Source organism: Bufo gargarizans, chromosome 2 (assembly GCF_014858855.1).
Source record: "Bufo gargarizans isolate SCDJY-AF-19 chromosome 2, ASM1485885v1, whole genome shotgun sequence".
Taxonomy (NCBI): Eukaryota; Metazoa; Chordata; class Amphibia; order Anura; family Bufonidae; genus Bufo; species Bufo gargarizans.
Window position 1 is genome coordinate 384,972,847 of NC_058081.1, and position 13,003 is coordinate 384,985,849.

The window sequence follows — 13,003 nt, forward strand, 5'->3', positions numbered from 1 at the left end:
ACTGGCTGATGGTTAACTGGCTCTGAAGGTATACTGTATAAGGTCCACTACTGGAAAATGAAAAAGAACACCTGGGAAACTTAATGTGATTGAGCTGAGAGTGACAAAGTACAAACTGCTAGTGGTGCTTGGTCAATGATCACTCAAAGTGGTGCACCCTTTACTTTGAATTCTGCAGCATGGTATATGTTGGGCTGGGTGCCATTAATACTGGGTGGCATCTCCCTTTGCTGTGATACAGGCTGCTCCTCATGGTCATACAGATACTGGATATCCTCCTGTGGCACATTATTCCAACCTCTTTCAGCTTGGACCCGTAGTTCAATCATGATGGTTGTTGACTGCTGTGGGAGATTCGTCGCCCTGTCCTAACATTCTTGATAGGGGAGAGATGGAGATCCCGCTGGTCAGGGGTGCACATTGTGTAGGACAGGAAGTGTTTGGGCAGGTGACATAGTGTTGAAGCCCCACATTTCCTTACTGACTTAAAGGCAGTAGTACTGGTTCCCACGGTCTGGTCAATATTCCCTCTATGAATACCAGATGGGAGTGGCCATGATAGTTAATGCCACCCCACACCGTGACACCCGTTGTTGGTTCTGTGTGTCTCTGCAGTGCACCATGTATGATGGCAGTAGGCGCCCTCCTGTGAACTCTGATGTGGCTATCAATGGCAAATGATAGTGTTCAGTGATGAAAGCAGGTTCTACCTTGGCACTAATGGTGGCCGCAGCAGAGTGATATTAAAGGAAACCTGTCATGAAGCAAAAGCTGTAAAAACGTTCTTTTAATCCCCTGCCAGTGCGCTTCTCTAGTCAGGCTTCTTGCCTCCTTGCTTCATGTCACGGTAACCACCCTGCCCCTTCGCTGTGACTGACAGCCGGCAGTTTGGCAAAGCCAGCTGAACTCTCGTGCATAAGCGCTGTCAGTCACAGCGAAGGGGCAGGGTGGTTACCGTGACATGAAGCAACGAGGCTAGAAGCCTGACTAGAGAAGCGCGCCGGCAGGGTATTAAAGAACGTTTTCACAGCTTTTACTTCATCTGCCTGCAGGAAGAAAAGGATCTTTACAAACACGCTGCTGGCTACTCTAAGGTACTGCTGCCGGCTTTGGATGTTTTTTGGAGGTGATGGGTTCCCTTTAAACTAAAACATGAGCCAGCCATTTTGACAACTGCTTTAAAACCATTAAGAAAACTTAATATACTTTCTGCGTTTTTGTGTTTTATTGAGACAGAAAAATGTACATATTAACAGCATTCTATTACCTTTTGTATTTCCTGCTGACAGGTAGCAAACTATGGCATGGGAGGTCAGTATGAGCCACATTTTGACTTTTCCAGGGTAGGTATACTAAGGATTCTACATCCATTTTCCTTACTACTGTTAAACTCATTCTCATTCATTTTTGATCATTTAATTTCTGCATCTGTGTTTATATTTGTGTATTCCTCTTATTAACTCACTATTTGAACACTGATTTTGGAGAGTTTCTGCCTCAAAATCGACTTCTTAACAGCTCCAAAACACCTCAAAACAGCCTCCCATTCATTTCAATGGGAAGCAGCACTTGCTCCTTTTTTCCACATGTAAAAAATAACCAGGATGCCCTATTTTGGGGCAGAATCAGCACTGCATCTCCTATTGGAATGTATAGAAGCTGAAAAAAAAATAACTCCCTGAAGTCCATGCTTTTTGCGCAGATCTGCTTCAAATACCTTAAAGGGGTTGACCACCCTAAGCCAAATGTACTGACTATATATAATTTTTCTAACTTGTTCACCATGACATACCTCCCTGGAGGGGCTCCCTCAGACAGGCTGTGTGGGAGGAGCAGCTGTAAAGTGAAAGTAAATATCCCTACATGCCCTATAGCAAGCATCCTCAGAGGAGCAGTCACATGACATCCCCGCCCACCTATGTTCCCATAGAGAAAAGAACCCCTCAGACTGCTGTACAGACATAGCAATAGAAAGCAGACCCCAGTCCCAGCAGTAAAGAGAAGTCAATACCTGTCCCACAAAGGAATGTGCTAATGTATCACACATATGTTTGGGGGTGGTGTACCCTGTTCATAAATTTGCTGTGGGGCCCAGTCATTTCTAGTTGTGCCACCGGATGTAAGCCATGAATAGAAGGTGAGATTTATCGTTTCCCTTGTTTCTGAAAAGTGGCGATAAAAAGGGCCGTGACAATGGCAAGGAAGGGGCGTGGCCAGTCGCCCCAACAAATTTATGTTCATTTTAGTCAGTTTTCTGACTCAAATGAAGCCAGAAATCCATGGCGGCTCTGAGCTATCAGAGATTTCTGTTTAGGTGTACGGACTGCCGGAGGAGAGGGATCTTTTGAGTGGGGGGACAGACCCTTTTTGCACAAGAACTCTGATGAATACATTTGTACAAATCGATCTGCTCACATAGCGAGGAGCCTCCTGTCTATCATCACACAACTTATTCCCAGCTGACAGCCTCAAAATCATCTATGAATATATGACTGGCCTTCACCTGGGGAATAAAAGGGGAACGAGTGTAGTCCGACATCTCTATATACAATGTACAGGGGTTCACACATCAGTGTATACAGGGAGCACAATACAGATGCCAGCTCACTAGGTCTGCGATTCGGATATACCAGTGTGCTCGGTGCCTGGTTTTTCAACCTCCTTAAACAGGTCCAACAAGTAACAGAAAGATGTAGACTCCAGCACTCACTTTTGTTGAAGTGTCTTTTTCTCCATCTTTATTTGGCAAGTATTCACAGACATATAGGACACAATTTCTCTCTGGTGTATTGGCTGTTGACGCGTTTCGAAAACTTCTTATTCGTAACAGTGGTGTGCGTCTGGTGTTCTCAGGTATAAGTAGCAATATGGGTGTGTGTAATTAGCTGTTGGTTCACTCCCACTCCGAACAGCATGGAAGGGAGGGGAGGGAGATGGGCTATAGTTAGCCACTTTCCAAAGCACTAGTCCCTAATAATCATCACCTGGAACGCCAGACTCATTCCAGCTCAATATCTGACATACAAAAGTTTACATTAAAAACATTCAAATGGGGTTGCAGCGGAATAAATCATTAGTCGCATGCCCATTATCTCTTGTAACCTAATAAAAGCATGTAACATGCAGATAAAAGAAAAGGAAAAAAGAAAGAAAAAAACTCACATTGGAGTTACGTTCCATCCTATTTTTATTTACTTTTTGGTTTGAGTAAAAACCAGATTAACCTTCTCATGGATGCAGTATCGGATATCCCAAACATACTATATTCCTTTGCATGTGGATATGAATGTGGGATGGGAAAAAGAGAGCCCCTCCAGAGCTCCTTTAGTAAAAATGCATAATTCCCCTTCTCATATTCATTCCCTTTGGGTACCTTAATTTAGGCTACTTTCACACTAGCGTTCGTCGGTCCGCTCGTGAGCTCCGTTTGAAGGAGCTCACGAGCGGACCCGAACGCCTCCGTCCAGCCCTGATGCAGTCTGAATGGAGCAGATCCGCTCAGACTGCATCAGTCTGGCGGCGTTCAGCCTCCGCTCCGCTCGCCTCCGCACGGCCAGGCGGACAGCTGAACGCTGCTTGCAGCATTCAGCTGTCCGCCTGGCCGTGCGGATCCGTCCAGACTTACAATGTAAGTCAATGGGAACGGATCCGCTTGAAGATGTCACCATATGGCTCAATCTTCAAGCGGATCCGTCCCCCATTGACTTTACATTGAAAGTCTGAACGGATCCGCGCAGGCTACTTGCGCACTTGCGAAATTTTTTAAAGTTATTAATGCAGACGGATCCGTACTGAACGGAGCCTCCGTCTGCATTAATATGATCGGATCCGTTCAGAACGGATCCGATCAAGCGCAAGTGTGAAAGTAGCCTTAAATATCCAAAATGCCTCTCTGAGGTTTACTAGATGTCTGATATCCCCTCCTCTGGTAGGGGTTTTTACGTGTTTTACACAATTGAAGCATTTAGAAAAGAATGTTATGTGATATGGACGCGATTATCAGAAAGAAAATATCCAGATTGGATGATATGAAGGGGCCTCCATATAGCTAAAAATAAAACCAGGGAACATTTACTGTTTAATAACAATAATAAGAATAACCCCCAAAAAATATCCAATATATAAAAATAAAGATGGGTGTATAAATGGAGAGACAAACCAAGATGATAATAAAATTAAACAACCTACCCTGGTATTAACATATAGCCGACAATACAATACAATCCAGAATATATTAAGAAAGTACCTGGTATTGTATGAAGACAACATACTGGATACTGTACTCAAACAGGGCTGTAGAATAGTATCAAAAAGACCCCCTACAATAGGGAACTCCTTGTCTCCGTCAATGTTTGTACGTGAAATACATCCACAAACAGACACATGGCTAACATATAAGGGGTTCACACGTTGCGGCAGTCAGCGGTGCCGCACCTGTAATTATGTGCAAAACACAAAAACGTTTGCCAATACAGACCACACACAGATACATAACATCAAGTCCTGTATCAACTGTAATACAAAAGCAGTAGTTTATGTGATTTTCTGTGAACAATGCGACAAGATGTTTGTAGGGTGTACTATAAGAAAATTCAAAAAAATAATTTTAGAGCACCTCAATTACATAGACAACCCCTCATACACCAATATAGCAAATGCCGCAAAACATTTTATAGACAAACATAATCGCAGTGCAAAGCATTTTAAAACATATGCCATAGAACACGTAAAAACCCCTACCAGAGTAGGGGATATCAGACATCTAGTAAACCTCAGAGAGGCATTTTGGATATTTAAATTAGAAACCAGGTACCCAAAGGGAATGAATATGAGAAGGGGAATTATGCATTTTTACTAAAGGAGCTCTGGAGGGGCTCTCTTTTTCCCATCCCACATTCATATCCACATGCACAGGAATATAGTATGTTTTGGATATCCGATACTGCATCCATGAGACGGGTAATCTGTTTTTTCCTGAAACCAAAAAGTAAATAAAAATAGGATGGAACGTAACTCCAATGTGAACAGGTACCTATAAATTGCAGGAGGCATATTAGCAGAGTTTTTTTCTTTCTTTTTTCCTTTTTTTTTTATCTGCATGTTACATGCTTTTATTAGGTTACAAGAGATAATGGGCATGCGACGAATGATTTATTCCACTGCAACCCCATTTGAATGAATGTTTTTAATGTAAACTTTTGTATGTCAGATATTGAGCTGGAATGAGTCTGGCGTTCCAGGTGATGATTATTAGGGACTAGTGCTTTGGAAAGTGGCTAACTATAGCCCATCTCCCTCCCCTCCCTTCCATGCTGTTCGGAGTGGGAGTGAACCAACAGCTAATTACACACGCCCATATTGCTACTTATACCTGAACACCAGACGCACACCACTGTTACGAATAAGAAGTTTTCGAAACGCGTCAACAGCCAATACACCAGAGAGAAATTGTGTCCTATAGGTCTGTGAATACTTGCCAAATAAAGATGGAGAAAAAGACACTTCAACAAAAGTGAGTGCTGGAGTCTACATCTTTCTGTTACTTTATACAGGGAGCACACCTCTCTATATACAGTAGTGGGGGTCATATATTACTGTATGGGGCGGTGTCACACATCAGTATATACAGAGTGCAGGAAGGAGAGAGCACAGATTTATACAGATGAGACCAGTGACTGCTGCTGATATCACTGACCTCAGCCATACTGACAGGTCACAAGGGGTTAAAGCCCCTGAACTGTTGGTCTGGCTGTAATATCATGTCTGTGAGAAGAACACAGAGCAGAGGGGCCATAAACAGGACAGACACTTGGATTCCTCACAGTTTGTGGTCCTCAGAACCTTCCTGGCTCTACTACATCCTCACATGTTGGCAGGATCCTCTCGCTACAGGAGAGACAGAGGGGCCAGAGCCTGCAGTCAGATCAGCCATCACAGCTTCTCCTCACAGTCTCCCTTCCTCCTGCAAAAGTTTCTTTATTTCAGCTTTTAACAAGTGTCCCTGCTAAGCCCCTGCCAGCCCTGCACAGCCATGAGTGCCAGAAGCCACCTGTGATACAAGCAGGGTGCTTTAGGACCCAGACAGCAGCACACTCCTTCAGGCATGGACGAGGTAGCTCCTCCATGGCACCTGCAGGGATGGAGGAGACAGGACGGGGCTGCCAATAGCAGGAAAACCAGGCAGATCTGCTCAAGAAGATATATTAGTAAGTGTAATATCTCCCACCTTTCTTTACAGTTTTAATCAGTGCTAACAGAGGGGCTGATAATTCAACTTTGCATTGAAGTGAACACCTTGTTTTAACTGAAAAAATACGCATGTATTCTGCGCTGATTTTATTTTTTTAAGCCTGTGTGACCTGGCTTTTTAAAATGTTTGAGATTTATACTGATGACCTACCCTTAGGCTAGGTCATCAGTATCTGATCGGTGGGGGGGTCCGACATGTGGAACCCCTGCAGATCAGCTGTTTGAGAAGGCACCAGTGCTCCTGTGAGCGCCGCGGCTTTCTCCGTGCTCACCAAGCACAGCACCATACATTATATAGCGGCTGTGTTTGGTGTCACACTCAGCCCCATTCACTTTTACGGGGCACCTAGGCCACATAACACATGAACGTGTCGTCCCTTGGTATATGATAAGCTGCGAGAAGGCATAGGTCACCAGTATTTACATTTCTGAGAACCTCTCTAAAGTATTTGTATACCTCCATTCTAAATTAGATTGTTTTAAAATGAGTCGTTTCTAGCATAGCTTGATGCATTCTAAATCTCCACCACTAGGGAGCAGTCTCTAACAAAGGTTACGAAGCCTATAAACTGCTGCCTCTTAATAACCCTATGATGTTGAATAATGTGTAATATTACATGATTTATTTAATGTATATGCTATTAAGTTTTGCAGTTAAACACTGTTTATTATGAGCATAAAGAAGTACACATAAGGAACTCAAATTGCATGTGGTGGATTCGTGTGTGCTTACTTTGTTGTAGTTCTTTATTGCCATAATTATACAACTTTGTCAAAGTTTCCTGAAAATTGAGGCAAAAATCATGACGACAACAGCAGCACATGTGAATGCACTTTTAGAGGGGTTTGGGAATTCAAATTCGCATGGCTAATAACCCTCCCCCCCCCCCTGCACCACTAGCAGAGTACAAACACTGCTTATTGCAGTGAATGGAGTACACAGGTAATTTCTATGCTGGGAATTTGAACTGCTGCTGCTCTCCTTTAGTGCCCCTAGTCATTTTAAGGACAACTTTGTATAAAAAAAATGGGAAAAGTTGTCTTTTGCCGAGATATTTATCTCACCCAGCATGGGTATATGTAAAATGACACCCCAAAACACATTCCCCAACTTCTCCTGAGTACGGCGATACCACATGTGTGAAATTTTTTTGCAGCGTAGGGGGGGCAAAGGGGCCCACATTCCAAAGAGCACCTTTCGGATTTCACAGTCCATTTTTTACAGATTTTGATTTCAATCTACTTCTCACGCATTAGGGCCCCTAAAATGCCAGGGCAGTAGAACTACCCCACAAGTGACCCCATTTTGGAAAGAAGACACCCCAAAGTATTTCGTGATGGGCATAGTGAGTTCATGGAAGTTTTTATTTTTTGTCACAAGTTAGTGGAATATGAGACTTTGATATATTTTTTTTCTTACAATCATTTTCCGCTAACGTGACAAAAAATAAAAAATTCTAGGAACTCTCCATGCCCCTCACGGTATACCTTGGGGTGTCTTCTTTGCAAAATGGGGTCACTTGTGGGGTAGTTATACTGCCCTGGCATTTGAGGGGCCCTAATGCGTGAGAAGTAGTTTGAAATCAAAATCTGTAAAAAATGCCCTGTGAAATCCAAAAGGTGCTCTTTGGAAGGTGGGCCCATTTGCCCACCTAGGCTGCAAAAAAGTGTCACACATCTGGTATCGCCGTACTCAGAAAAAGTAGGGCAATGTGTTTTGGGGTGTCTTTTTACATATACCCATGCTGGGTGAGAGAAATATCTCGGCAAAAGACAACTTTTCCCATTTTTTTTATACAAAGTTGGCATTTGACCAAGATATTTATCCCACCCAGCATGGATATATGTAAAATGTCACCCCAAAACACATTTCCCAACTTCTCCTGAGTACGGCGATACCACATGTGTGACACTTTTTTGCAGCCTAGATGCGCAAAGGGGCCCAAATTCCTTTTAAGAGGGCATTTTTAGACATTTGGATCCCAGACTTCTTCTCACGCTTTAGGGCCCCTAAAATGCCAGGGCAGTATAAATACCCCACATGTGACCCCATTTTGGAAAGAAGACATCCCAAGGTATTCAATGAGGGGCATGGCGAGTTCATAGAAAAAATAAATTTGGGGCACAAGTTAGCGGAAATTGATATATATATATATTTTTTTCTCTCACAAAGTCTCCCTTTCCGCTAGGGGTTAAAGAAATCGCATCTACCGCCTGCCAGCGAATGATCACCGCTGGCAGGCTGTAGATCCACTCGCTTACCGCGCCGATGCGTCCAGGAGGAATGAATCGACCGCCGCTAGGACGCATCCCTGCGTTAGGCGGTCGGGAAGCAGTTAAGGTCATGTGCGCACAGCAAAATTCACAACGTATTTTGGTTCATAGAACGCCTCTTTTATGCACCATATTTCTCTTCCCAAAAGGTCCCCATGCTTTTTAGTGGAAAATGTGCACTGTGGTTTACATTGTTCCCTATTTATACATCAAATATGCTTCAAGAGGTAGCATGTCACTACTTTGATGCATTTTAGTAGCTGATATTCCCAAAATACATTTTGCAGGCCTGTACACTGTTAATGCTGAAAAAAGGAGTACAGTGGAAAATCAGCTGCCAAATGATGCCATGTGAACATAGTCCTATATATTAATACACAAATGTACTTCTATTTTAGTTTTGAGCATGTAACGTCTGTCAGTGATTTTAGCTACCATTTAGTTTGCAAGATTTAAATTGTTAATCCGTGTGTGTTCATCTAGCGATGGAAAAATATTGTGATCTTCCAAGCAGATTTGTATCTGGTGTTCATGATGGTAAAGTTTATGTGTCTTAAATGTTTGTGTGCTAAAATTTAAAATATATTGCAAGCTGTGTAAAGCAACAGTTTTCTATAGCCAAAAAACAATCTAAAATCAAAGGGACTCTGTATCAGGACCACCCATTATCATTCCTGAGATTACTCTTCTTGTGCTGCTTTTTAGTCCTTGTCAATACTTTGCTTATTTTTGGTGGTGGGTGACGCAAGGTGCAATTTTGCTTTGTGGCTTGTCTGGCTATGAAATCTTTATTATTGAGCTGATCTTTAATTTTTTATTGAACATGCTCCAAATTCATTAAAAGTGAAATTTGCACAGAGGGACAAATTGTATGATGGGTAGAATAGAGCTTGAAATATAATTTCCGCTAGCTTGCTGAGCTGCTATTTTATATTAGTTAAGAAATGTATACATGCAGCTTTCTAGCATGTCTTATTGAAAGGTAGTTGCTGTGTTTGCACTGAAGCCTGGCCTGTCCAGAAATTGTTTCATGCTTGGGTTAGTTTTTTTTAAATTCCTTTTCAGGACATCCACCTAATGTGTTCATTGCTGGTGATAAGAAGCCACGTCTAGTGAGCTGATTTTTAATGGCTGGTCTGCACAATAGCAGGAATCACTTGAAGATTTGGGCGGTAGGACTGAACTACCGAGCAACGTGCCACCACCGCCACAGGACATATTGGGTGGATTCTCTGAGTTTGAATTGAAAGAACGCCAATGGACTTCATAATGAATTACAGCAATGTCTAGGCACAGAAGCATGTTTAAAGGTTTATCCCACAAAAATATTTATCATCTATCCACAGGAATGGAGGATCCACAAGTCCCCACCCTGAATGGAGCTGTAGTACACATTGGTTCACTGCTTCATTCACTTTTATGGGGCTAACTGAGCATCCCACGGTCTCCAAAAGTCAGTGGACATGAGTGCTACCACTCAACCACTTATTCAGAGAAGGTTCCCACGGCCAGACCTGTAGCGAACCAACATTTATTACCTATTATTTTCTTGCGATAACCCCATTAAAGGGACACTTCCATTATTTGTATCACATATTAACCTATTAGTGACTTATTTTTAGTTTTTTAACTAAACAAGTTAATGGTTTTCTGAAGTAATTTTCTGAAGTCACTCCACGTTTGCTACTTCCTCTCTTGGCTCTTTACCTTCCTCCTTTGTTTGTACTGTTAGCACCAGACTATCACTTGGACCAGAGGGGAAGGATGTTAGTGACTCAATTAGCACATCACACTGATGAATGCAGTTCTCTTCTGTGGGCATCTTTATTTAGGCCTGTCAAGAAAACATTACAGCTGTCATACTGTTATCCTAATTCTACAATCTTCTATTATGCTAACAGATAACATTTAATTAAACAAAGGATTACCTATGTATATAGGATTTTTAGCTCTCTGTGCTGACTTCTACAGAAGAACAATATTTTGAATTTAATTTTGAACTGAATAGTACAGCCAAAATAAAAAAATAAAAAAAAATTGCGGCTATGAATATTGAGCTTACAAAAATACCCCTTTTGTGATGAAGTGTCCCTTTAATGATTCCATGTTATGTTTTGCCTCATTTACTAGAGAAATTGATCATGGAAAATCTCTCTAAATGACATTTAGGGAGCCCACCCCACTCTACTTTAAAGGGAACCTGTCACCAGTTTTATGGTGTCCTAACTAAGGGCAACACAAATAAGTGACTAATTCTCTTAGCAAAATGCTGGGTCGCTTTCTTTAATTGACCCAGTCAATCTGCCAACATCTTGTATTGAAAAGCTCCAGCTGATAATGATGAGTCATGAATATTCATGAGCTCCTGACTCTCCCCGCCTACCTGCTGCTGAATGACAGTTATTTTCCATATGAATCAGCAGCAGGTGGGCAGGGGAGTGGCTATAGCTATTATTTAAATATACGCTGGACTCAATGACATCACGCTGGACTCACATCAGCTCATTAGCATGCTGCATGTGGCATCTTTGTGTGTATATTATGAGGTAACCATCTGTCACACCAGTAAATGAATATATCTAAGGCACTTTTTAGTAGTTAATGATGATATATAATTGGTAAGATTATAATTAAATATCCACGTGACAGGTTCCCTTTAAAAAGAAAATGGTCTCTGCCAGATTGGTTATTCCTCACTTTAATGAATCTTAATAGACATAAGCTTATCAATGATAAGATCTCCAAACATAAAGTTGTAAAAGGCAGTTTAGTTGTATATTTAGGTAAGGGCTGTTTCCCATGAGCGAGTCCATTGCGGTAATAGCGCTCCGTGTGTGAGTGTGATCCTCCGTTCTGGATTTGCAGGAGCGCACGGCATTATCATGATGTATAATGCTATGTGTTACAGAATCATACTGACAGCTTTGTCACTATGATTCTGCAGAAGTAGGTTCAAGCAGAGGCACAGCCCTAAGCCTTCTTCATGGAGGCAACTCTTGGAGGATACAAAACAAGTAAAATTAAAGTTGTTTAAAAGATTAGAACAGTAATGTAGATAATAAAGGAGAGAACCTTTTATCAACAGTTTTTAGGTTTAATCCATCTCAAATGTTCTCTAATATACTGTATATAGACATACAGTATACATCACATACAGTGTGAAAGGATAACATTGGGTGGAGGAAGTCTAAATGATTCTGCATCTAAGGGGAAGTGGCAGTGCGTGACATGTAAGCCATTTCTATTACAGCTATTTGTCAGGGATTCCTCATTCATGGGTGTTGTAGCTGCACCTTAGACATACTAGTCAGCCCAGTCATTGTGCTAAAAGGCCTTACAAATGGTTGCATACTTGAAAAAGAGCTTAGATATTGATGGCCTATTCTTAGTGTTTAAAGGGACTCCAGACTCCAGGGCCATTCCTACAGATCAGCAGAATAAAGGGGTTGCATCTTGTAATGGACCGTTTCAGCAGACAAGGGGTTAAGATCCGTTTAGGCGATATGCCCCTTTCCGGGAGACAGGCACAGCTACTGCAGAACACCAACCTCCCGAACTGGATACAAAATAGCACTCCAAACTGGAACCTCGCGAATAGCTGTCAGTCAGACAAACAGGAAAAGCATCCAATCAGCTTACACTCCTGGCAATCAGTCTCCAACAGCATACAGGGAATCCCCCCCCAATAACGAGACAAGGCTCCGTCTTGAGGGTCTAGCAGTGGTCTGATGTGCTGGCACACCCAGCCTGGTTTTTATTACAGTTTTGCAAATACAGAACAGATACAAAACATCCCCACAATGCATCATGGTTTCCTCCTCTCTGCCTGGGAGACCACAGAGGGCAATCCAATTATCTCTTAGGACAAAGGGGAGATCGCCAATACACACGTGGAGACAACAGGACAGACATCACCATTTAAAGGGAACCTGTCACCGGGATTTTGTGTATAGAGCTGAGGACATGGGCTGCTAGATGGCCACTAGCACATCTGCAATATCCAGTCCCCATAGCTCTGTGTGCTTTCATTGTGTAAAAAAACAGATTTGATACATATGCAAATTAACCCGAGATGAGTCCTGTCCCTGACTCATCTCACATACAGGACTCATCTCTGGTTAATTTGCATATGTATCAAATCGTTTTTTTTACACAATAAAAGCACACAGAGCTGTGGGGTCTGGGTATTGCGGATGTGCTAGCGGCCATCTAGCAACCCATGTCCTCAGCTCTTTACACAAAATCCCGGTGACAGGTTCCCTTTAAACACACAATGGGACAATAGAAACACACCCACACAAAATCCTCCCCTCTGCCGATGATGATTATTTGAACACAAGGGCGAATATAATTATCAAAGGCAGAGAAATACAGTTTTATAAAACATCTCACAGGAACCCCAAAACATGCAATAACCCCATAACCAATATATCCTCGGAACCGGGGGATCTGGGTGAACCACATGTCCAAAATTCACCCA

The 13,003-nt window shown here is 42.3% G+C and overlaps 1 protein-coding gene across 5 annotated transcripts in view; it reads left to right on the plus strand.

Annotated features, from left to right (window-relative positions):
- Nucleotides 1–13,003, plus strand: part of P4HA2 (prolyl 4-hydroxylase subunit alpha 2) — a 172,053-nt gene that overhangs the window by 97,870 nt on the left and 61,180 nt on the right. For all 5 annotated transcript variants that reach the window (XM_044280783.1, XM_044280788.1, XM_044280787.1 and 2 more), the window contains one exon: nucleotides 1,290–1,343. In XM_044280783.1, the coding sequence (XP_044136718.1) occupies nucleotides 1,290–1,343 (54 nt within the window). The remainder of the gene's footprint in view (nucleotides 1–1,289; nucleotides 1,344–13,003) is intronic.